The sequence below is a fragment of the Aspergillus pseudotamarii genome (genome assembly GCF_009193445.1).
Source record: "Aspergillus pseudotamarii strain CBS 117625 unplaced genomic scaffold BDV38scaffold_97, whole genome shotgun sequence".
NCBI classification, from domain to species: Eukaryota; Fungi; Ascomycota; class Eurotiomycetes; order Eurotiales; family Aspergillaceae; genus Aspergillus; species Aspergillus pseudotamarii.
Window position 1 is genome coordinate 8,786 of NW_022475111.1, and position 24,455 is coordinate 33,240.

Consider the following 24,455-nt stretch of genomic DNA (forward strand, 5'->3'; position numbering starts at 1 on the left):
GACCCCCTCAGAGCTATTTCTTACTAATCTTAAAAAATTAGGAGGAGTATTTTCTGACCCCCTTAGAGATTTGTCACATGACTACTACAGTTTTTTAAGTCTTTATTATTTAATAATATATAAAAGATATTAAAATATATTTAGTTTAAATTTATTTTAAATATTATTTAAATATAATCTAAAATTAATTAAATCTTAAAATCTTTCCTGTTTAAATATAGTTTAAAATAGCTAAAATTAAAACTCTAAAGGGGTCAGAATTATTAAAAATTTCTGACTCCCTTAGAGCTTGATTATATAATATATAAAGTTCTGACCCCCTCGGAGATCTTATCATGTGACAAAGGCGGTAGATCTCTCGGGGGGTCAGAACCACTCTGACCCCCAGCCACTAAATCCTGACCCCCTCGGAACTGGGACCCCATTAATATATTATATTGAAGCGGCAGTATTTCTTCTGACCCCCTCGGAGATAGTTTCTCCGCCCCACACTGACCCCCAGCCACTAAATCCTGACTCCCCCCCCCCTCCGGAGCTGTAAGCCCGAAAAGTTTAAAGAGGGTCAGAGATTTTTATCTTATTAAGCTTAAGATTAGTAAGAAATAGCTCCTGGGGGTCAGAAATTAAAGAAACGGCAGAATTCTCTCCGTGACCCCCCCGTGTAAGCCCCTACGTAGCTAGCTTGCATGCGCAGCTCGTTTACCAGTTATGTTGGCTTGCAGGATGCTTATTCAGCACCCGCTGGGCCAAGCCTCTTCCATTGCAGTTGGTCAGGACTCAGGAGACGACAAGTAACTATTAAACATCACTAAACCCAAAGGTCCTGAGCTAATATAAATTATATTAACTAAATCTTGTAGGATTGCCATCTACTTACTGATTGTCTTTAACTAAAAAATAAGTACACTGCACTACCCATGACCCTAATAGCATTTCAATATCCCAGACCCTTAGTTACCGAAAAACGCCAAGAACTTGATCTCTAAGGCACGTGCACTTGTGGGACAGTCAGACAAGTAATAGCAACTGCTAGCAAGTATTCCCTTGCTACCGCGCATTGAACTGGAGACAGATCAAATAAAAGAAGACATGGAGAATAGCACTGCATCAGAAGGCAAAGATCCATCAGTCTTTCTGAGTGAGATTATTGGTGCCCCAGTCACTGTGAAGTTGAACTCCGGCGTTGTCTACAAAGGTCACCCCATCCTATTCTCACTAGAGCTATGATCTTGGCGCAACTACTAATATCAGGCCAGGTGAACTTCAATCAGTAGATGGTTACATGAATATTGCCCTAGAAAGGTCCGAGGAATATGTGAATGGGAAGCTAAGGCGAAGTTATGGAGATGCCTTTGTGCGAGGAAATAATGGTATGTTCTATCGACCTGTCCTAGCAAGGCTATAGCTCTAATTCTGGATTCACCTACTGTAGTGCTTTACATCTCTGCAAATTAAGGTTCTGATGGGTGATTTTTACGGAGTAGCATTGTCACTCATCGGTTAAACCGCGCTATGTCCGCCAAATCAAGCTACAAAATGTCCCAACATGGCATATCAGATGCGAGGGAAGGAGGGAAATTGCTGGTACCACAATAACAGCAAGCTGGCTGAAAAAAGGAAAAACTTCAGTGACCAATGCCTTTCCTATACTCACGTCTAGTGCCGTCCTATCAACGTCGGATCATCTTTCCCATGACAGCTCCAGTCATAGGGGAGGCTTTACTTTTGCCCCTGTATTGATTGCCACCACGACAATTTAAAAGCCCTATATAATACCTACCCGAACTCTGTAACACAAATAACCCTCCAGTCACCTAACACCGAGTATTTCCTCGCTGTCGTTGGGATACCCGAAAACAGAACAACCCTACTGTCGGGCTATGATATTACGGCCTAATAAAATTTACATAATAGACTCTGGATAGAATGTGAATTACTGAGTGTTTGCTGCCTCTGCCGATTGTTGGGATTTACCAAAGCACATGCCGAATTTTGCGTTCATTTGGCAGCTTGAAGAAATTAACTGGACGTACGGTTACTTAAGTGCATATAGAGAACTATGTACTACTCTGGAGTAAATCAGATAAAAGTACAGGTGACATATATCATATAAGCCAATTCATGTGACTCGTTGCTCCGGCAAAATGAGGTGAGGGGAGTGTTGCCCCACCTGAAATATTGTGTCAACCTTTGCTCCATAATTGCTAATGATGCATGGGCAAAGAGCGAGCTGGCCGTGGGGTCTTTCCTTTCACATCTTTCTTCCGCTCGGCACCCGCTTCAACCTTGTTTGATATCTTTCTGCCAGAAAATTCTTGTACTTATTCCACATATCTCTCATAATGACTCTGCAAGCAATCAAATACAATGATGGCAAACTTGCCATCATTGATCAACTACTGCTTCCACATGTTGAGAAGTACATTACAATACATACAAGCGAAGAAGGCTGGCATGCAATCAAGGAGATGCGAGTGCGAGGGGCACCTGCGATTGCTATAGTAGCGGCCCTCTCACTTGCATCAGAGCTTACCACTCTAATAACTTGCAACAATCTACCCTCGAATGCTATAGAAACACAGACTTTTATAACGGAGAAGTTACATTATCTGGTGAGCAGCAGACCTACAGCAGTCAACCTTAGTGATGCAGCAGGAAAACTGGAGACCATAGTGGCAGAAAGTGTGAAGATGCCTGAGCCCACAGGCCACGCCGTTGCTACTGCGTTTATCCGAGCCGCCGAAGCAATGCTTGTGAAAGATGTTGAAGATAATAGAAATATTGGAGCATATGGTGCCAAATGGATCTCAGAGAATGCTCTATCTAAGAACGTTACTAAGGCTACGGTTCTTACGCATTGTAATACAGGGTAAGTGTGCCATTGTCTATAATCAGACTTTCCTAATCATGTTGCCAGTTCTCTCGCGACCTCGGGGTTCGGGACAGCCCTGGGGGTGATTCGTGCACTCTCTTCAACCGATACCTTACGGCATGCCTATTGTACCGAAACGAGACCTTACAACCAGGGCTCCCGCTTGACAGCATTTGAGCTGGTTCATGACTGTATTCCTGCTACCTTAATAACAGACTCAATGGCAGCTGCATTGCTCGCTAGAGCTGAGATAGCTGTGAATGCAATTGTGGTGGGGGCAGACAGGGTAGCAGCTAATGGTGATACCGCAAATAAGATTGGTACATATGGGCTTGCCGTGCTTGCAAAATACCATGGTGTGAAATTCCTCGTGGCTGCGCCGCTCACAACTATCGACCTAGTCACCAAGTCGGGGAATGAAATCACTATCGAGGAGCGGCCCGCATCCGAGGTTACTATGGTCAGGGGCACCTGCGAAGACGGTGACTCCGAAGCCGTCAAAATGGAAACCGTATGCATAGCAGCGAAAGGGATCAATGTATGGAATCCAGCATTCGATATAACCCCAGGGGCTCTTATCGATGGTATTATAACTGAAAAGGGAGTGGTGGAAAAGGACTCTGATGGATTATTTCACTTAGAGGAGCTGTTCAAAGCCTGAGAAGTAGCCGAAACCCCGCATTTGCCCTGGCAATTATTCTTTCCTGTCGTGGGTTGCGGTTGACGTGTCCCTTCGATGCCATTAAGCAGTTCGTCAATTTTGCGTTCTAGGCTGCTTAGGTGATTCTCCAGCGCTAGAGCGGTTTTCTCGCCTCTGGGAAGTACAAGTTAGGGTCATAGGAACAGTTATAGAGCAGCAGGGTCTCTGTACTTGGAAAGATCATTAAATGCCTGTAACTCAGTGTTAATGCAATCTGTTTAAGCATACAAGCAAGTCCATAAACTGCATCAAAAGGAATTTAACATCCATCCCAGGAGAAACCCACTTGTATGATGTTTGAGTCATCTTGATTGTCTTTCTCGTGCGACATGGCTTTAGTAGGACTGCTAGACCGTATTTATAAAGGTTTTTGGGGGAGGGGCGTTTTCATAACCAAACAGGTTTATTGTGGTTCCGAAGCTAGGATCCTAGCCTTTATAGTCACCTGATTTTGCACATCTACTGCTAATATATACATAGGTGGTAGTAGAACCTGTTCCGTAGGGAGGAGAGGTATTGAGGGTTTGTCGACAATTTTTGTATTAAGTCACCCTATTTCATGGAGTGAGTCACTATTAATGTAGCTCATCATAAGGAATAGACTGATAATATAATCATATCTAGACTAGAAAGACATCTGTAATAAATTATTCATTAACTACCTAGATTTACTATTTAGACCGCGATAACATATCTATTGCGGCCCCAGACTACTCAAGTTTATGTAGGTATCTGATAATCTACTTATTCCATAGTCCTGAGTCACCGAAGCAGTCAACATGCAGCGCGGCATAAGGGGAACCAGCTAATGGGATACCAGTCAAACACCGGATTCCTGCAGATTTAAAAATACAGTACATAGATTCAGCCGAGTCTTTCTTTCCGATTTCATGTGAATCTGGTGTGGCTCAATTGATTGGAAGTGTCGAGGCCTCATTTGTGCCCAGGTAATGCGTTAGTTATACATCATCGGATGTTAGTTATTTAGCATCCGCTGTAACATGCAGTAGCTGATATGATGAAATCTTGCTATGTAGGCATGAATGTAAGGAATACTATGAAGTATTCCTTACATCAAAGTGTCATCTAGGTTAAAGACGGCACAAAGCGTGGCGATTACATACTCACAACTTCTCTTGATGCTGACGAGTACCTATGATTTGAGAAATCACTCGTTTGCCCATGCTTCTCTCTCTCAATCAAAACAAAGTTAGAGTACGGACAGAGTACAGTGGGAGGTAATAAGTTTTTGGCACCCCCAAAAGGGGGGGGGCGTGCACCTGTCCTACCGCCTACCATTTTTACTATGGTAAGTGGGACAGAGACAGGTATACACGGAGTCCTCCGTACTACTATACAATTCCTGGTATATTCTACACAGTACAAGACCGTACTGTGGATACTGGACTGAACTAGAATTAAATAGTGTTAGGGTCAGAACACCTGTCCAATTAACACACGTCATTCAGACTTTTTCACATTACTTCGTCCACCGTCATACTTTGCTACCTTAGACAGGCGCCTGTCGAAAGGGTATCTTTCGCAGTGCAAAAGTGACCGCCTAAGTTATTAGGCACCCAAACATATCCTCACCTTGATATTCTTTTCAGGTGGAGTCGTCCTGCTAATTGGAAGAACACCCCATATATCTTTTTTGTACTTATTTTGAAGACCATGCGGTCATTTTTCAAGAGGCCTTCGTGGGCAACAAGGGGAGGTGACGATCTGGACTCTAATGATTTCTACCGTCGCGCTGGCCAGACGTACGCAGACATTGTTGCTGCAAGTAAGGAAGCTCGAGATAGTCCACTATGTCGTTCTGGCAGTCTTACTACAGAGGACGGTAAGGTTTGTAAGCGTCGACACATCTCACAGGAACCGCTGTCAAGAGAAACCGCGTCCCGAGTTCTTCCTGGCGACAGCCAAGAGAAAAGCGATATACAAGGCGGATCTCCATCCAGCTTTGATTCCTGCAAGACCCCATCAGACATAGGTGATCGTAATGACTGCCGGACGCCCGTGCAATTGCCAACAGAGAAAGTTAGCGCTGCTGGCTCGAAAGCTGATTCCATGAACACTAGGGGTATTCGGCCCTACCCAAGTACCAATGCAGAAATAGCCAAGACGATAATGGCAATCGGCAAGACCCCTGTTTCTTGTGATGCTCGAAAGAATCAGGGAAAAGTTGCAATCCACACAGATCAACATCCTGATTCTATGGAATATGATGCGGTTGTTCAGATTCTTATCACCTCCAAAATCGAAAGCACGAAGCCGTTGATAATCCACCGAAAAATGTCTCAGTCACTAAGAGATGTTCGTCTTGCATGGTGCAACCGTCAGAGCATACCGAAAGAGATGCAGTCATCCATACTCCTGACTTGGAAGGGCAGGAGGTTATTTGATGTCACAACATGCAGGAGCTTGGGACTTAGCGTGCCAAAAGGCCTCGCTGACAGTTCAATTTATGGCGATCGTGTTCATCATGGCAGCAAAGAAGACATCCGTATTCACATGGAAGCTGTTATCGAAGACAATGTAATGTCAACGGATGATTGGCAGGCTTCGCATGAAAGTTATTCTGCATTGGCCCAAGAGTCTACCGCAACTGATGGCAGCAGCAGGCTTCCATCAACAAGGGTCGTTTTGAAGTGCCCAAGGGCCGGCGACATGGAATTAAATGTTAATTCAAGAATGCAAATCTCGCGACTTGTCACTATCTTTCGTGATACAAAAGAAATACCGGAAAATCTGGAAGTGTACCTAGTGTTCGATGGTGATCGGTTAGATCCCAGTTCTTGCCTGTCTATGTATGACATGGTAGATGGCGACCTCGTGGATGTCGTGATCAAATGAATTGTGGAATGCTGTGGACGCCTTTCTCCCTTTGTTTACTCATTGAAGTGAACAGGGCTTGTTCTAATGGGTGGTCAACAGACCGTTTCTTCTACCCGTGTAATAATGTATATGATAGGTTTTATTGGCTTGAAACTAGGCCATGCTAGATGCATAATGTTCGATAGCTGAAATGAGACGAGGTAAATTCGATATCATGAAAATGTATTTGTTACACGAAGCGTTCGTAAATATATACATCATAGATGACCAGCAATTGACTGTGTACTCTTGGTTGGGAGTTTGCATTACCCGTGAGAGTACTCTCCAAGTTGGAAATTTTTGGTAGTAGATTTTTGTTCCCCTTCCGCTGTGAGATTATTTGCCCCCAGCCATATCCTCTAGTGTCTCTCTGCTCTTACATGCTCCATTCTCAACTGAAAAATCGCTTTGGCATACCCATAGTTTAAACAGACTCAATGAAGCTGATTACTGCCAATTTTTTGACCTGTGCCGTCAAAGGGTGCAAGGCATCACCGGAGTCGTTCCCACTTCATTTTAGGGATGCGGAGCTTGAGCTGCAGGAGATTGATTTTCAACCCGATTTTATCCGTAACATTGTCCCTCGGATTGATTGGCATGCGTTGCAGACAATGGCAAATGAGGTAAGTAAATCCATGCGCTATTATGCGATGTGTTCAGATAAGGATAGCGCTCACTTATTACAAGCTTGGGTTCCCCAGAATCATGGATAAGAAGCCCGAGGGCGATGAGCTCAGAGATGAGCAAATATTAAAGGAGCTTCATCGACTATTATTGGAAACGCAAATTCTTGAGGGAAAATTGACTTGTGGTAATTGTGGGCATGAATACTTGATCAAAGAGGGGATTGCAAACTTCCTTCTACCAAGTCATTTGGGTCTGTAGCCTCGTTACCTTTCCATCCTGCACGTGCTGACTTTTCTTAGTTTAAATCTTCTGCATATCCTGTTCCATTACGCGCGGCAAGCTGAGTGTCAGGTTACAATAGCATGGGAGATCTTGTTCCCTGTCCTTGCCTCATTAGTATATCAGATACTTTCCCGGAAAAGTTCCGTGTTACATGTTACAATCCCCGCCAGCGTCGTTTGTGCCTGCCTGAATCGCATATATCATAAAGAAGCTTATGTGTGACGTGACGAAGAGCCAAGTGGTGAAAGCTATATGGTACATGGTTGTTGCAGTTGATTCAGAAATAATATGAAATACAAAGCATTACCGTGATGGGAACCGCATACAACAATGGAAACGAGAACGCAGAAAATCACGCATGGGCCAGTTTATGTGAACAGTTGCTAACCCAAGCCTCGGCCAAGACGCCATAATACCAACGCTGCATCTGTCAAACAAGTCCGGATATTATGCTAAGTTGAGCGAAAGAAATGGAACATAAAGAGGGGGCAACAGAGGCCGGCAGACAGGTGAGATGTCCTGTGTGCAGAGAACATGCGCCTGGGCATCTCAGTTAAGGAACCCTTTGCACCCGGTTGAGCCACAAAGGCATGGGATCCTATCATCACTATCCCACTCTCTTTCAAATTTGTAGTCATACGTCAGCTCCTCATCTGCAGAGATTAGTAAGTCAACCTGTTTACCATCGCGGTATTATGTGCTTCTGCCAAACTCACCTCTCTCGATGTCTCTCAAAGCATATATAACAATACGCTTGCTACCATCAACTTTAATGATCTTGGCAGTGCAATTCGGTGTACAGCTATGGTTGATAAACCTAGCAATGCCCCCTCTCTTTGTAGCATCTATAACCGTGTTCTCATCAATGCGGAAAAGGTAGCTGCTGCCGATTCCACTCTTTAAATACTGTCTCTCCCTCATGTCCGCAACCTGCTGCCGCACTTTTTCACCTACATATTCAATTATCATGTCATTTGCTGATATATTCTCTTCGGCGTAGAGGCCCCAATTATGAATAGCTGACCGAGCAAAGCGTACTGGCTTCTTTCGTTTCTTCAGCTGATTGAAGCGAAGGACGTCGCCGTCTCCGGATTGAGTGGGAAGGGCCTGTTTCTGTGCATTGATGTCTGCAATCAATCGGCGGTTATTAACTCGTGTAGACCTGGAAGTAGACTTAGATATGTTCTTTGCCGCAGCAACTCTTGCAGCCTCAACTGCAGCAGTATGCGGATCATTCTTTGCTCTGGCCTCACGCTCTTCACGTGCCTTCTGGACTTTGATACGATGTGGCAGGTATTTTGACTTCTCTGACTCCAATATTTTCTTCCTTCCTTCTGTTCGAGCAGCACCTGTTGTATTGGGCACGTAATAACCTGCAATGCCAGTCTCTCCACGCACAAGCCCCACATCGCCGGGATGATTGAGGGCTTTGATTTCCTTCTGCCTCCATGCCCAAGCCGACAAATTCCCAACGTTGGATTCGGGATATCCAACAAGGATATCTCGAAGAAAGTGCAGATCTTCATCGTCTTTTATTAGATTCTGCCATCCGTCGAGATCCATGATTATTGCGTCGTCATCATCGACAATGGGCCTAGGTTGGTCATTCGACACTCGCCATTCTACCCCTGTTCGGGATTCTTCGCGCACCGCCGCATTATCGACATCGTCAAGAGGAGCTAGTATACCACGGCGGTCTTTCTCTATCGTTGAGGACGTAATATCAATACTATCAAAGTCCAAATGGTTGGCTTCTTCCGTCTCTTGCCGGTTATCATTACTCTCTTTTGGAAGGATACTCAAAGCAGCTTCTGAATCTTTGAGATTTATGTCCACAGCTATAGGGGTTGTGTTGATTTGGGCGCCTTCGACTTGAGTTTCTGCAATGAGGTTAATGCCAAAAAGTTCGTCATCTTCCTTCTGTCTCTTGCGCGCCTCGAGTTCTTCGCTGGCTCTTTTCCGCTTCCGCAACTCTGGCGAGATTTCGTGGTTTTCAAGCTGTGAACTTTGGCCTACCGATTGGTTGTCCTTCAAAATCTCATCAGGCTCTTGACTTTGACCTGAGCCAGCCAATTCTACAACTGGGATGCCCAAAGCCTGGGAAACAAATCCGTCGCCATCATCAGATTCCGAGGTGCCTGAACTCATCCGACTTGGAGGCCGGCTGTCTTGCTCATCCGTATCCTTTGGTGTTCGCTGCTCATCATCTGAGTCGTCAACGTCATGCAACTGTTGTAGTCGGTGATACAGTGGCCGGACCTCTCTTCTCCGCAGCGGTTGCTTGCGCCTTTCATCCAAGAAAGCAGTATCTGTGCGACCAAGATGACGAGCCTTCCGAATACGCGGAAGTGCAAGAATATTTGGAGTAGATCCACTGAAAGGACGCCTTGCATCTGATAACCCTGACCGCGAGTCTGGTGTTCCGAATGAATCATCAATTCGAAACATGGGTCTCTTGATCCCCTCCGGGTCAGCGATACCTAACGTTTTCCTTTTCAGAGCATGCCGATCAGGGTCGAGATAATCATACAAGGCTGGTGCCGCAATGCGTGACTTCACATCCTCAAGAAGTTTATCTTTCAGGTCCCGAATTATGATGGTTAATACTTCTCGGCAGGGATCAAGGTCAACCGCTCGCTGCCTTTTCTCTTCTTCGATATCAAGACCCACTTCTCTTTTTAGTCTCTCTCTTTCTGCTCGCTCGCGTTGTTCTGCTCGACATCGCTCAGGACTTGGACTGCGCTCGTAGCTGGGATTGCCATAAGGCTGGCTTTCCATATTCATGATATAGGTGAATAGAGGCTTCATGTGGCACATTTTGTAGCAGCGCTCAGTTTCCTCCTCACCGCGCCTAGAGTTCTCAAATATAATATAGTACCCAGTCTTGTCGCAGCGAATGTCTTTCCAGTTAAACAGCTTGAGCCTCTTCTTAAGGTGCGGAACTGTTGTACTAAGGACTGGTACATAGCAATGAGCAATAAAAATATACGGATCCCTTTTGATCTGACTCAAAATGGGCACTTCCTCGACCAAAGATGGCATGACGGGTTTAAGGAAATTTGCCCTCGGTCCTTCAGGAATTGCAACTAGAGGGCGAACAGAGGATTTTCCTGAAGGACCTTTCGGCGCCGTCGGAGGAGGCTCATTTCTCTTTGTTTCCGAATCAGATCTCACATCTTCTGTAGATGGAAGATTGCTTTTCTGTCCCATCCTCTGGGACTCAATTGCCCTTGCCACAAATCTGTCTGAAACAACCCCATCGCGATCCAAGTCAACTCTGATTCTTCGTGTCCCAATGCGCTGCTCTTTTCTGCATTCGTAGTACGCTCTCCTAGCCGCGCTTGCTGCAACGACAGGACCGCCACCCCGAAATGAAGCGCTGTCTTTATACTTTACTGAGCATATTCCAAGAAACCTGCCAGTAATCGGATCGGTGCGGTTATTTATCTCGCCAATATCTCCGAAGCTCGAGAACAGGGTGCTGATCGGCGCAATTGGAGTGAGCGGGTCAAAACCAGTGATAACTATCTGCGCAGGAGGACCGGGCCCTATTGTCGTTGAAGCATCATAAGGCCAAGGCTTTAGGGTATAGGGCGCTGGTCGATATTTCCTCTTCTGCTTGCAACCGGCACCTCGCATATAATTTGGAATTCCCAGGCGAGGATCTGGTGGGCAATTGTCTTGCTCGCTCAGAATAATATCGACATAACGGGGCTTTTTTCGCTTCTCTTTCGAAGATGATCGTTTTTCGGTGTCAGGGTCATAGACCAGCTTGTAACCTCTGATGCTTCCAGTGCGACGGCCTTGAGACTGTGGTGTTGGGGGGGTATGAAGAGGGGTTATTCCACTCTTGGTGTCGATAGTAGTAGTTGCAACAATGCCTTCTGCTATTTTATTCCGGGGTGAGTTTGCTTTATGAGGAGGCGATGATTCTGCATTGGTAAGAGGAGTTAAGGTGTCAAGACGCGCTTCATGCGAAATCGCGCCATGCTGAGCAACAGATAAGCTCAGGGCTGAATGATCCTCTGTTGTGGAACTTGCAGAGCCTTCGACAGACGATTCAGGTGACGTTTTCTTTAAATCAGTAGAAGATATTTGCCCAGAATCCAGAGATGCACCACCGTTAGACAAGTTGAGAATGGCCTTTGTTTCCGTGGGGCACGTTGATGATTCATCTCTATGTTCACTATCAATTTGGGCTTTAGGTCGCGGTCGCTCCCTAGTTACTTTAAATCGTTTCTGCTGAAGGACAGACGGCGCAGTAGGGAAGAAGTCTGCAAAGCCTGCCGAGGAGCGCGACATACTGAGAGATGGCTACGAGCCAAAATCAGACCAGCTGCGATCAGAAGGCAGCATCCTTAACCGTTGTATTCGGCTAATGCGCAGTCATAAGGCCAGGTATCTTCCCTGGTGTAAACCGTACAAGGTGGAACTAAATCCGGCAGAAGAGATCGGGTACGGACGTTGTGAAAAAAAAGGTGGAAGGCGGTAGCTTATTAAAGGCAAAGGGGAGCGGTTAATTGACGTGAGCCCAAGGATTGCGAGAGTTTAGGCAGTTCATAAATCGCAAGAAAAGCGTCCATTAGATGTGCTCTTGAATCGCCTTACCAACGCGATAAAGGAACCAAAACGCGAAGAAACTCATGACCAAAGCTAGAGCGGTGGGGGAGGGGATCTCATGGAGCCTCGCTGGAAAGACTGCAACCCACTGGCAGGCAAAAGGATTATTGCAGTATTCTGTGTTAATGTATTTTTGAACATGCGAGGAGTAGCCCTTGATTTTCTCTTCTTTCCCTTTCCCTTGGGAGCGAGGGGAAGAAAGTGTTGCCAAAGTCACTGCTTAGATCCTGGAACCAGAGCACATGCTGCAAAGTTCATTCGCGTAAATAGTCAACACGCAAGTAAAAGTGAACACGATGGACTTCAATCTTGAATATTTACTATCTTCAGTGTTCAATTTTAATAGCTCGGAGATACTTACAATTAGATAATTAGTTACTCATTGTTCTCAATCTGTCTGTCCTCGTCTTTTTCTTTTAGGGATATTCGTACTCCGCCTTCTTAAGGCCCCAATTAATTTGAATCTAATTTATGCTATCTATACAAGCAGCCAGTTTCTTGTAGATCCCTGGATAATATCCTACTATTTAGAAGAGACCTACTTGAAATCTTTCCGTGTGAAGGATATTAATCGTGGATGTCAAAATCACATTAAATAGATATAATTGACACCGGCTTTTAGCTGTATACACTGTACACTCTATCCACAAAAACACTTCTAACATATTAGGGCCAGATAGTTACTTGGGGACGCCTCTCACCAAGGGCTTCATTTATCTCAACCAATGCCACCTCACTCCTTCCACCTACTCTTAGAAGATAATTTCAGCAAATACATACGTGTCGCAATGCCTCGATGGAGAAGTGGTAGTCTGACAACATAGAACATGTGGAAATCTAGTGACTTTTGTATATGCTGGAGCTTTGGATGCTGAGAGGTGATTCTTGATGAGTTGGATGATCATCACTGGATATGACTACGGTCCTACAAGACTACAGGACTTGCCGTGCACGGCTCTAAACCGATAAGAAGAACAAACAAGAGAGTGCTTGATTGTTGAAAGCCCCACCCACCAAAATGCATAGCATTCCAAGAAGGAGAAAATTTTGGTATAACCCAGAGATAGATACTAGTATTCACCATGTTTAACCAGCCAGTGTATTCATTGTACAAGTACATAATTGTTGTTTATAGAGAACAATGGCTTTAAAAGACAGTAATCTCTGGTGAGCATTGACAGTGCCAGGAATGAAGAAGGGCATTAAAATGCCTTGCCTGGAATGGTATAGAAGCAGGTATTGTTATGGGTATACAAGCTTGCGCTTAACCTGCCTGAGTTTGTGACTTGTCAACATTCCACAATGTAAGGACGCAAATACAAGTCAAGTACTTTGAATCCCAGGTACGCAGTACAGCTGAAAGTGATCAACACTTACATACTAGAGTGGCCACCTAAGGAAACTGATTGCCCAGCTGGTATCTGGCCAGATTCTACCAACTTCCTTCGCAGATGACAATGCGCTGACCTTCAGTGATAATACTGAAGCTAATGAAATGGTTTGGTCATCTATTGACCCCAAAATAATACATGATGCATATATACCCACTTCATCTCGTGTAATGTACCGGATGTATCCTTTCAGGAAATAGTACCTTTTTCATCTACGGAATAAGTATAGAGACGGGATGTTTAGACTATTTTGTATTCCATAAGATCCAGACTACGGAGTATACTTCATAGTACTCTGTACTCTGGTATATATTACAGTGCTAGTGTTTTACAGCCCTAAAGTGATAGCAATAGTTTAAAGAGAGGGAGATGACCAAGCCTCGATAACAATGTATAAAAATAGTAACTTCAAGGACCGAAACCCTAGAACATCATAAAAATAAACCCAGCATGCTTCGCCCCTGGTTCAATGGATACTGGAACTAGATAACCCCTCCACCCCTTTTTCAAAAAAGAAAAGAAAAGAGGAAAGATAGGAATAAAACAAAACATAAGAAATAAAAGTATTTGCCACCGAAGAAGTATCAAGGAAACTGTCTAGCGAGAGGGCCTGGAACACTGAAGTATAATTCGGTATCCAGTGAAGATGATTTGAGCCATTCCTTCTCCCTTCCCTCCCTACCCCTCCTTCTTAAAAAGGAGGAATAGCAGCTAGTAGTAGTTGCGATCAAGAACTCATATTTAGGAGCATGAGGAAAGGGACCCCTAGTCGTAATTGGCTTCAAGAGAAAGGGGCATTGTTCTTCTGAGCGTCTCAGTTTTGATGACGGGAAGAACTAGAATATGAACGTGGCAACAGCGGCTGTCGGTACCAGACCAGGCCTTTATTGGATACCGGATGAGTACTCGATTGTCCTCATTTCGTGTTTCATTCCCACCCTTTTTACAGTACAATTACAGCCTACATAATGTCACTGATAAATATTTATACGTATACCGGAAGATACTCATAGATTTATCAATGTGGACAGCCTCTGACTTTGATTCATGATTGAGAGGTCTATAACTGTACTGAACCCAATCCTACTCAAGTAGTTAGATGATTATGGTGAGACCGTGAGATGTCAGGATTAAGGGTAGCATATCAGCCGCACAGGAACTGCCGAGGGGCTAACAACCCTTTTTACTTTTTCCTTTCCTTTTCTTTTCTTTTTTTTTTTTTTTTCTCCCTTTCCCTTTCTTTTTCTGTTTTCCCTTTCCTGATGATGGCAACTTATAGACCCACAGGTAATAGATAAAAGTTGTTCCATGTACACGCTAATAGTACATAATACTGCATACTGTATGTATCTGCCTAGCGTCCAAAGAAGAAGTCCTGTATGGAGTGTTTCTACAATACGAATAAAAATCTATGGAGCAGGGAAGGGAAGAATATTGCTAGGTCCCTAATAGTCGAGATGTTATTTTTGATCTGTTAGTGGAGCCAATGACCTGTTTAATTTTAGTAGGTAAACTTAGCAACATGTCCATGCCATGGAAGGTCTCCAGCCGAGAGTCACGAGTGAAACATACCAGTAGGTCTAACAAACTGTGTAAGGTGCAGAAAAGGCACATTATTGGCCAGATCAACGTTGAATGAATGGCTGCGCCCTGGAGCCGGTCCATAGCAGCTTCCCTGGTCTCTGTGTGGGCCGATCTCACAACATAAAACATAGCTCTTCCCCCTCCTTCCAACAGATTGTCGATCTACTTATTCTCCCCTTTACTATCAACTTCTCTCTCTCCTCGCTTCCTTCTCTTACTCGCCACACCGCCCTTTAAGACTATCACATATTAATTCTCCAGCTGGATTATCTGAAGTGTGTTTTATGTTATCCTTCCAGAGTATCTTCGAATTTGTTTGTTGATAGTATATTCCCTTCCAGAGTGCACTTTGAGAAACCCCACTACCGTTTACGTGGCTTGCTTTCAGTATCTGGAGGCAGCGTTTATTATTGAAGCATTACAACGTCTAGTCACCCCCTTCTACGCCTTAACTCGCTTTCTTTCTTAACATACCTTAACCATGTGGTACGTTTCCGAACACCCAGGCTAACTAAATACTTGCTGTAACTAAATAACCCTTAGCGGCATTTTCGGCTACATTAACTACCTCGTCGAGAGGGACCGCAAGTATATTCTTGACACTCTTCTCAATGGTTAGCATTTCCGTTGTTATCACCCTCACACCTTTTTACTTTGGTTTTGAGATTGTTTGTGTATTCTTCTGACATGTCAAAGGACTCTCGCGCCTTGAATACCGAGGCTACGACTCTGCGGGCCTCGCCATAGATGGCGACAAGAAGAATGAAGTTTGTGCTTTCAAGGAAGTGGGCAAGGTTGCTAAGCTTAGGGAACTCATTGATGAGTGCAAGCCCGACTTGACCAAATCCTTCGAATCTCATGCTGGTATTTCTCACACTCGTTGGGCCACTCATGGGACGCCTTCCCGCTTGAACTGCCACCCACACAGGTGAGTCCGATGTTCCACGGTCGAATAAACTCGACTAGCATCAAGATTGTTTGCTAATGTTCCCGGGATGCAGGTCCGATCTGAACTGGGAATTTTCAGTTGTCCACAATGGTATCATTACCAACTACAAAGAGCTCAAGGCTTTGTTGGAGAGCAAAGGTTTCCGCTTTGAGACTGACACAGACACCGAATGTATTGCAAAGCTCACCAAATATCTCTATGACCAACAGCCCGATATCGAATTTACAGTTTTGGCTAAGGCTGTTGTGAAGGAGCTCGAGGGCGCGTTTGGGCTTCTCATCAAGTCCGTACATTACCCCCATGAGGTCATCGCGGCTCGCAAGGGGTCCCCACTTGTGATTGGTGTGAGAACATCGAAGAAAATGAAGGTGGATTTCGTGGACGTCGAATACTCTGAAGATGGAGCCCTTCCTGCGGAGCAGGCTTCACAGAACGTGGCCATCAAGAAGTCTGCGACTGGCCTCCTCGCTCCACCTGACAAGTCCCTTTTGCATAGGTCACAGTCTCGTGCTTTCCTTTCCGACGATGGCATCCCCCAACCGGCTGAATTTTTCTTGTCTTCTGATCCATCTGCAATTGTCGAGCATACGAAGAAGGTCCTCTATCTCGAAGATGATGATATCGCTCATGTGCATGAGGGACAGTTGAACATTCATCGCCTCACAAAAGATGACGGTACTTCTAACGTTCGCGCTATTCAGACGATTGAACTCGAATTGCAGGAGATTATGAAGGGCAAGTTCGACCACTTCATGCAAAAGGAAATCTTCGAGCAACCTGAGTCTGTGATCAACACCATGAGAGGACGGCTGGATGTTGCAAACAAGCAAGTTACACTTGGTGGCCTGCGGCAGTACATTTCTACTATCCGCCGCTGCAGAAGAATTATATTCGTTGCCTGTGGAACTAGCTACCATTCATGCATGGCTGTGCGTGGAGTCTTTGAAGAACTTACTGAGATTCCTATTTCTGTCGAACTTGCTTCCGACTTCCTGGATAGACAGGCGCCAGTATTCCGTGACGACACGTGCGTTTTCGTTTCTCAGTCTGGCGAGACTGCTGACTCCCTCATGGCCTTGCGCTACTGTCTCGAACGCGGGGCATTAACTGTTGGTATTGTTAATGTTGTAGGGTCCTCCATCTCACTTCTCACTCACTGCGGTGTGCACATCAACGCTGGACCAGAAATTGGTGTAGCTTCTACCAAGGCCTACACGTCCCAGTTTGTTGCTATGGTCATGTTCGCTTTGTCTCTTAGTGAGGATAGAGCCTCTAAGCAGAAGAGGCGTGAGGAGATTATGGAGGGCCTTTCTAAGGTCTCCGAGCAATTCAAGGAGATTTTGAAACTCAACGAACCCATCAAACAATTGTGTGCAAACTTTAAAAATCAAAAGAGTTTGCTCTTGCTGGGCAGGGGTGGTCAATTCCCTACTGCTCTTGAAGGTTAGTGACTACTCGTACGATGTATTATTCTTGGCTCATGCGTCATATAGGTGCACTTAAAATCAAGGAGATTTCCTACCTCCATTGCGAGGCTGTTATGTCCGGCGAGTTGAAGCATGGTGTTCTTGCCCTTGTCGATGAAAACTTGCCTATCATCATGATCCTTACGAGGGACAACCTGTTCACAAAGTCGTTGAATGCTTATCAACAAGGTGAGTTAAAAACTAGCAGTTGAATAGATGTGGCTATTTTGTCTAATACTTTAATAGTCATTGCCAGAGGTGGCCGTCCTATTGTGATTTGTAATTCCGATGACCCGGAATTCTCTTCGGCTCAAACCGTGAAGATCGAAGTTCCGAAGACTGTTGATTGCCTGCAAGGTCTCCTGAATGTCATCCCCTTGCAGCTGATTGCTTACTGGCTGGCTGTGTCTGAGGGTCTCAATGTCGATTTCCCTCGCAACCTTGCGAAGTCGGTCACTGTTGAGTAGATTGTCGCTATTGACACCGCGAAGTTTGGTCTATGGAGGTTGCAGTCTTATCGAGCATCCTTACTATCTCTCAATGACTTTTCCCGCTTTTTTTTTCTTCCCTAATTTTCATAATTGTCTGGTAGAATGCAAAGTTGCAGGCAATGATATCTCTGGTATGATTCTTCAATGACCTAATTAGGATACTAGTGGGTTGAACACGCTCTTTGTGCTACTCAATGCAGGATAATGCTTTATCCTTATTTCAAGTAGATCGATCTGTATTGTCACTAGTTCAACACTCGGCGGATAGGTGCATGGTTATCAAAAAGTGGTTAGTAGTACTTACTACCTTAGTATTCTACAGCTACTACATATAGTTAACCATGAGTGGACACCCGACTATTCCTGTACAACAATACTACAGTAGTTGGAGTGAGGTTTGGTCAGTGCAACCGCGCAGGTTCTCATGGCGGGATAGCCTTACAAGGTAGCCGTCCACTCCTAGAACGGTTAATTAATTTTCTTACCTGACGTCGAGGTCATTCGACAACATAGATAGATAGAGATACCTTTGAAAGTTAGGATATACAATGATATCATATCATTAGGAATCGGGACTCTACCGACGGTGAGATTGCCACCCCTATTCATCCCACTGACGGTCCCACCGCATCCTCTCTATCTAGCGCAATACGCGGCGATCAGAGAAGGTTTCATCTTAGCATAAATTGAAGTAGATGTCTAATATCTTATAATTAATGCTTCTCCTAAGATTGAGGGTATTAAGGTGACAGTGGTAATGATACAGGCGATGGTACTTTAAAACAAGCACTCAACACAGTACAAAATTTACTATCGGGAGTTTTGAAACGACTTGAAAACAAACGTGCCAAGGAAGGTTGAACAGAATCGAAAGGCGCTCATGGTGTTGCAGAATTTTGGACTACGTAGTTCTCTAGATAACTAGTTAAGTATACCAGGAATTACGTAATCATAACTCCTCTCCTACCAGGTCCGCGGGGTATTCCCTCCATATTCAATAACCATTGCACAAAGGCCTATATATGACTTACAGCTTTCTCAATTGACTGAGCCCCTTTAAACAGTGACAAACTTCAACCATGGCATCTTTGAAGGGACCAGGAGCTACTCCAAGCTTTGACGGTACGAGAGATACAAAAGAAGGGAGTTTTAGCTCATCGCTTGCTTATCAGTTTCTATAGGCTCGGGGCTTCGAATTGCAATTGTTCATGCGAGATGGAATATGGGCATAATTGGTCCTCTCGTGGAAGGGGCAAGGAAGAGCCTTTTAGCAGCTGGTGTAGTTGAGGACCATATCACAACCCTCACTGTCCCGGGCAGCTATGAGTTACCATATGCCGCTCAGCGGTAAGTATAACTTGTTCTTATGCCTAACTACCAGGGGTTCATCCTGACACCTGCTCCCTTTCCTCCTAGGCTCTACGCCGCTTCTCAGCTGCAAGCAGCCAAGAGCTCGTCCTCCGGTGAGGGAATCAGTGCCACGGATCTGCTCTCTTCCTCTACCGCAGACATTAGCAAAGCGTCCCCGCAATCGCCAACATCCGCTACCACTCGGCCGTTTGACGCTATTATCGCCATAGGCGTCCTTATCAAGGGAGAGACCATGCATTTTGAATACATCGCAGATGCTGTCTCTCACGGATTGATGCGTGTTCAATTAGATTCGGGCGTGCCTGTCATTTTTGGGGTGCTCACCGTTTTGACCGAAGAACAGGGCTTGGAAAGGGCTGGGCTAGGGAAGAAAGGAATGCATAATCATGGAGAAGATTGGGGTAATGCCGCCGTGGAGCTTGGAGCAAGAAGAAGAGAGTGGGCTGAAGGCAGAATTGCCTAGAGCTGTTTCGAAACTTCCAGGGAATTGATCGTTGGGGATTTGATGAGACCTGTAAGTTAGTATTTTAGTAGCAGGCCCTCATGGTCAGAGGTATAGGACTTACTATGTATGCGCAACATTATACTGGATTGACGACTTGCTGGAAATGAAAAATTGTATTAGGATATTCTTAGATTCCGTCTTTGGTTTGCTCATTCTACTCCTCCATCCGCTCGCCTTGGTTGGTGCCATCCTTTGCTACTTCCTCTTCCTCCTCGTCTTCACCTTCTAGAGATCTCTTTGCCGCCTTTTCTGCTTCCTCGAGAAGTTGTTGGGGCACTTCTTCATGCCTACCATGGGTTGGCCCGTCTAGTGAGCTAATCCAAGACATTTCTAACTCGAAATCTTTGTCCTTGCTGTCCTCGTGCGCAACGTAGATGATTCGAGCTGCCTCTTTTACGGCATCAACCAAACTCAGGTTACCCGAACTTAGATCTAACTTCTCAAGTTCAGCCTTAGCAGCCTGTCTCCCCTTCCCGGTAGCGGCACCATGGTAACCCTTTGAAGCAGCAGTCAGCGCGCAGTAGCTAGTTTGGGATTGTTGATGTCTGCCTTACCCAGTACAGCCCACTTGGCTCAATCATGTATAGGCCTGGTCCTCCAGCCTTAGCCCCATCAACCTTACCCCCAGAGCCTGATTTAGGCCCACTGCCGACTTGACCGTCGACGGCAAGCTCGGCTTCAGAATCCCAGCCGCCCACAATAGCAGTCACACCAAAAGGTCGTACACTGGAGTAGAGGGTATAAGCTTGTACGTAGCTGCCCAGGCGATTCGACAGAGCAGACACTGGAATAGGGCCCTTGTATACGCTTCTCCATGACGCAGCCTCATCTCTGGCACGGGAAACAAAGTGTCGACCGTCTGGGACTAGGCCGGCAGAGACCTATTTATTTCCATCCACGCATATCAGTAAGGAGGCTAATGACCACGGCATGGGTTATTCCCACACCGGTCGAAGTTGGGCCGTGACATACGATACCAACGTGTCGATCGACTGTTGTTATTCTCTTATTTGCACCCGGCTTCAGAAGCTTGCTAGTGATGATCTTCTCGACAGCTAGCACGACACCGTCCTTGCATCTTATACCAATGGCTGTTCCTCCATTTTCAACCGCTTTAGCTGCATATTCCACCTATCGATATAGTTGACTTAGTGACTTGTCAGAGTAAAACTATGGGAAATCTTAGCCTATTAGCTACCTGAAAGTTGCGGCCATCTGGCGAGAAGACCGAGTTAGAAAGATCATAACCAGTACCGATGGACGTCTGTGTTATGATGATGTTAGTGAGTGTTTAGAAACCTTCGCGTAGTTGGAAACAAAAACGAACCATGGTCTTCACTAGTTTCGTTTGTCACAAGACAAGGGCAATCACTGCTTTCTTTCTAGAGTGGAAAATCAACAAGTATTATGTGAAACAGCAATCTGATAGAAAGAGTCACGGAGCAAGTGTAGCGAGAAGTGATGTTGGAAGCTCCTAATGATAAGCAAGGTAGTAACTACAGCCGGTAGGTACGTATGTATGACCGCCCAGTCTAACCTAGCTCCGCGTCACGGGGTTTCTGCCTACTCACTAGTACGAATATGGTAGTATTCTAGAGTCACATGATACAGAAGAACATCCTCGAACTCTCAGTACAACTATACCCCTCTATTTCCTAACTTGCTGTATACCTACTTGGACTTTCTATTGGTTTTGATCTGAATTTAAAGTGGCACCAGTAAAATCCCACAACTTAGTCAAGTCTCAACTTAGTCGCCAGGGTAATTCGCCCGCTCTAAGTGCCCAATCTGCCCGCATCTTTGGGCATCTGTGCCAGTCCTTAGCCGGTGGCAGTCTACGCTCAAGTAGTAGCATCTTCCATCCAAGAGGTTCATGCCGCCCCTCTTTCCAGCATGTTCAAGCGCTTATAATGGAACCTTTCACTCCGTGTGGATTTCTACTTCTTTGTACTGCTTCTGTCGCATATATCGCCTATGAACCTTTCCTACTATAGGAGTTCCTGTGACAACTTCATACTGTACGACTCATTTCTCAAGTTTTCTTTTATAACTCTAGATACCCCAAACCATGTCTTTATCTACATCATATACCTGCTCATTTTGTGGGCAAGTGTCGCACAACACTAGTGCACTTGCTGCTTTTGCCGATGACTTTCATTGTAGCCAGGTAGATGGCTCTCGCTCTTACTTTTCCTGTTCGGGGAGTTCCTGACTAGCAGTCGTATAGTGTGGCTTGTCGGCGTCCGAAGGTAATCTGCAAATGCAAGAAGACCTTGTGGCACTCTTCTCCAGGCAAATGCGTATGGATATACCGATATCGTCTGGAAGTCAGGAGATGCCACCGTCCACCCATGCACCCGTCGCGCACAGTATTTCCCAGCATTATCATCACTCCTCGCATGTGGCCCGCTGCACAGTTCCAGCAGGATCACCGGAGCATTATGAGTCATTGGGCCCTAATGTGACTCCAAACTCGGCACATGAGATGTTGAGGCTACAGAGCATTAACCCATCATCCCTGACTCCCACACAGCTACGGCTATTTGAGAATGCAATGCCGGAGCAACAATCACGCTTGGTCCAGATCTGGAGAATTTTCCCAGAGTCTAACGATGCATCTAGCGACCCAAGCATGGAGCAGGTGAATCAGTCGAGCTCCGAACTGTGTGCATATCCTCCAAGGGGGGCAGCGATCAATGCAGGGAATTCAAACCAACCAACTCATACGGATTATACTGATGATCTGGACATGTGTGACTCAGTACGCGACGAAGGTAACGATGGCGATGGACACCAGTATGCCGAGCCGTATATGGTTTCCGGCTATGAGGTTCTTGCACAGAGAGACTATGAGCTTTCTGCATCTAATATCGCACCTGTGGTGAATGAGCCAACAACGGGCTCACCATATAAACTGGCAAACGACCCCATCTACAGGGCTCAGGGCCATCGATGGTGGGAACGCTCCCAGTCAGATACGCCTGGATATCAGTACTGTCACAGCGTGGCTATATAAGGTACGATGCCGGCAGATCAGACCGTAGGGCCTGATCATAGTGACCTTTTGACCTGGTGAAAACGCACCTGCCGGGCACACGCTTTCCACAAGTATGGCACCTTTGAGATATGAATAGGTATGAGGCTGTGATCTTCTACAACCTAGACGGCTTGCGTAAATTCAGGCTTCCCGGGTTGTGATTGGGTAGAACGTTTAATCCGTCCTTATTAGATCACTTGCTATTGTTTCATATACGATATTATTCTAAGTCCTTGTAAAGGGTTCGATTATCTCTGGTGGATGTCGACTTACTACACGCCAGGCGATGAGTAACGCTGTTTTTATTATGTGCGGGGTTTTGGTCAGGCTTATAGTAGAAGTCGCAAAGGGCAAGGACGAATGATATATAGAAAAAGTAAGGTGCGTTTGAATAGCCGTACTTTTACTGGAGATCTTTGATGAGAGAAAACCAAATGAGCCGTAGAAGAAACGGGTGGCAAACAGATAGCAGATATAACGATAGTAACTGATTGCTGTGACGGCTCATATATAGCTGCTGTCCCATATTATGGGTTTCTACTCTCATTTGCCTCTGCCTCTCCTCCTTTTCTCTTTTTTTTTTTTTTTATATTTTTTTCCCTCCCCCCTTTATAGTCTCCCTCGCCCGCGCATGCGCCATCAACGAAGGGCGCTCAAACGATGTAAGCATCAGAAAGGAGGAAGTAATGATGACCGTAAGTAGTTCATCGGAAAGAGTGACTCGGCCATAAGTTTGCAGAGATATTTGCCACATATAAACTCCCTGTCTCACATATCCTAAGAAAGATACAGCTCCTGGGAGTGTCGACCTAATGCAAACACCGTCAGAATCTACCAGGGCTAACGTTTGCATTCCAAAGATAATGGATTTACTAACCTTCCTAGTACTCCTCAAGATCTGCCATAGCATCTGCAAGGGCATTGGCGGAACGTCTGGCGTCTTCAACAGCCTCAGCAGCCCGCTTAGCTTTGAGACATCCCTGACCAGGCAAGGCACACCACTTGGCTAATGCTTCTGCATCAGGCATGGCCGCAGCAAGGGCCTCAGCAGAACGTCGAACGTCTCCACTGGCGTCGGCAGCACGTTTCAACATGTAGCAGCCCTGAGCAGGCAGTGCGCACCATTTCTGTAAAACTCCGGCCTGCACACTGGTAGCTGCAAGAGCGGCAACGACGACAGAAATAAGCTTCATCCTTGATAACCGAGAGACTTTCTGATCACAAGGCTGATAGGCGGTTTAGATTGAGTCGGTTGAAAGTTGTTAGAGTCGAGATTCTTGGTCTTGATATGATACGGGCAAGAATAATGTCAACTATATAGGATCTTGGAAGCTAACAAGGCGAGAAACCTTACTGATTGAACTCATTGGGTTGTATTCTCGATGGAGAAATTGTCTTATTCACATGTGGAAGAGGAAATGCAAGACGAGATCAAAGAAAAGGGACCACAACCCTGAATAGGACGTATTGAATAGGAGATCGACGGTATGTTCAATAAGACCCGCAATATAGATGGGAGCAGTTAGGCTTATGCATCTCAGAGGGAAACGAATAGCATCACATGCTATGGACTCCCCCTACGCTTGTATAAAATAAACTTCTGCAGACTGAAGCGGCAACCTGATTGAGCCCTAATTGAATGTTTCTTTTGTACATCACAGTGAGGAGTGTATTGCGCATCCA

General features: G+C 45.4%; 10 protein-coding genes across 10 annotated transcripts; 7 read left to right on the top strand and 3 right to left on the bottom strand.

Moving 5' to 3' along the window:
* Positions 1 to 689: 689 nt before the first annotated feature.
* BDV38DRAFT_262942 (U4/U6-U5 snRNP complex subunit LSM6) lies at positions 690 to 2,096 on the top strand. Its single transcript, XM_032056157.1, has 4 exons — positions 690 to 791; positions 861 to 1,195; positions 1,257 to 1,370; positions 1,433 to 2,096. Exons 2-4 carry the CDS (start codon positions 1,090 to 1,092, stop codon positions 1,453 to 1,455), a joined length of 243 nt encoding a protein of 80 aa, XP_031907907.1. The 5' UTR covers positions 690 to 791; positions 861 to 1,089; the 3' UTR covers positions 1,456 to 2,096.
* Positions 2,082 to 4,109, top strand: BDV38DRAFT_262945 (S-methyl-5-thioribose-1-phosphate isomerase). The gene is made up of 4 exons (XM_032056158.1): positions 2,082 to 2,868; positions 2,917 to 3,686; positions 3,744 to 3,763; positions 3,859 to 4,109. The coding sequence occupies exons 1-2, from the start codon at positions 2,343 to 2,345 to the stop codon at positions 3,531 to 3,533; spliced, it is 1,143 nt and encodes a 380-aa protein (XP_031907908.1). The 5' UTR covers positions 2,082 to 2,342; the 3' UTR covers positions 3,534 to 3,686; positions 3,744 to 3,763; positions 3,859 to 4,109.
* A 950-nt stretch (positions 4,110 to 5,059) lies between these two features.
* Positions 5,060 to 6,616, top strand: BDV38DRAFT_228356 (small ubiquitin-related modifier domain-containing protein). The gene has a single exon (XM_032052896.1). The coding sequence runs from the start codon at positions 5,247 to 5,249 to the stop codon at positions 6,426 to 6,428; it is 1,182 nt and encodes a 393-aa protein (XP_031907909.1). The 5' UTR covers positions 5,060 to 5,246; the 3' UTR covers positions 6,429 to 6,616.
* A 73-nt stretch (positions 6,617 to 6,689) lies between these two features.
* BDV38DRAFT_228374 (RNA methylation protein TRM112) lies at positions 6,690 to 7,693 on the top strand. The gene is made up of 2 exons (XM_032052899.1): positions 6,690 to 7,072; positions 7,137 to 7,693. Exons 1-2 carry the CDS (start codon positions 6,887 to 6,889, stop codon positions 7,332 to 7,334), a joined length of 384 nt encoding a protein of 127 aa, XP_031907910.1. The 5' UTR covers positions 6,690 to 6,886; the 3' UTR covers positions 7,335 to 7,693.
* Positions 7,535 to 11,848, bottom strand: set1 (histone methyltransferase SET1). Its single transcript, XM_032052898.1, has 2 exons — positions 8,075 to 11,848; positions 7,535 to 8,011 (listed from the first exon to the last, which is right to left on the bottom strand). The coding sequence occupies exons 1-2, from the start codon at positions 11,658 to 11,660 to the stop codon at positions 7,908 to 7,910; spliced, it is 3,690 nt and encodes a 1,229-aa protein (XP_031907911.1). The 5' UTR covers positions 11,661 to 11,848; the 3' UTR covers positions 7,535 to 7,907.
* BDV38DRAFT_228368 (uncharacterized protein) lies at positions 11,849 to 12,327 on the top strand. The gene has a single exon (XM_032052897.1). The coding sequence runs from the start codon at positions 12,037 to 12,039 to the stop codon at positions 12,289 to 12,291; it is 255 nt and encodes an 84-aa protein (XP_031907912.1). The 5' UTR covers positions 11,849 to 12,036; the 3' UTR covers positions 12,292 to 12,327.
* Positions 12,328 to 15,434: 3,107 nt separating this feature from the next.
* On the top strand, positions 15,435 to 19,693 carry BDV38DRAFT_275591 (glutamine-fructose-6-phosphate t; the record flags this gene model as incomplete). The annotated part of the gene is made up of 9 exons (XM_032058058.1): positions 15,435 to 15,439; positions 15,497 to 15,567; positions 15,650 to 15,881; positions 15,955 to 17,345; positions 17,396 to 17,557; positions 17,615 to 17,831; positions 18,245 to 18,249; positions 19,041 to 19,206; positions 19,276 to 19,693. 9 exons carry the CDS (start codon positions 15,435 to 15,437, stop codon positions 19,691 to 19,693), a joined length of 2,667 nt encoding a protein of 888 aa, XP_031907913.1.
* BDV38DRAFT_228439 (proteasome core particle subunit alpha 7) lies at positions 19,686 to 21,530 on the bottom strand. Its single transcript, XM_032052900.1, has 6 exons — positions 21,063 to 21,530; positions 20,934 to 20,999; positions 20,708 to 20,866; positions 20,290 to 20,616; positions 19,797 to 20,231; positions 19,686 to 19,742 (listed from the first exon to the last, which is right to left on the bottom strand). The coding sequence occupies exons 1-5, from the start codon at positions 21,063 to 21,065 to the stop codon at positions 19,890 to 19,892; spliced, it is 897 nt and encodes a 298-aa protein (XP_031907914.1). The 5' UTR covers positions 21,066 to 21,530; the 3' UTR covers positions 19,686 to 19,742; positions 19,797 to 19,889.
* BDV38DRAFT_263030 (uncharacterized protein) lies at positions 21,234 to 23,336 on the top strand. Its single transcript, XM_032056159.1, has 2 exons — positions 21,234 to 21,902; positions 21,963 to 23,336. Exons 1-2 carry the CDS (start codon positions 21,804 to 21,806, stop codon positions 22,749 to 22,751), a joined length of 888 nt encoding a protein of 295 aa, XP_031907915.1. The 5' UTR covers positions 21,234 to 21,803; the 3' UTR covers positions 22,752 to 23,336.
* Positions 23,337 to 23,355: 19 nt separating this feature from the next.
* Positions 23,356 to 24,257, bottom strand: BDV38DRAFT_263031 (mating alpha-pheromone PpgA; the record flags this gene model as incomplete). The annotated part of the gene is made up of 3 exons (XM_032056160.1): positions 24,015 to 24,257; positions 23,658 to 23,954; positions 23,356 to 23,467 (listed from the first exon to the last, which is right to left on the bottom strand). A coding segment is annotated over exon 2 (203 nt), but the record flags the coding sequence as incomplete, so codon positions are not given.
* Between the last annotated feature and the right edge of the window lie 198 nt (positions 24,258 to 24,455).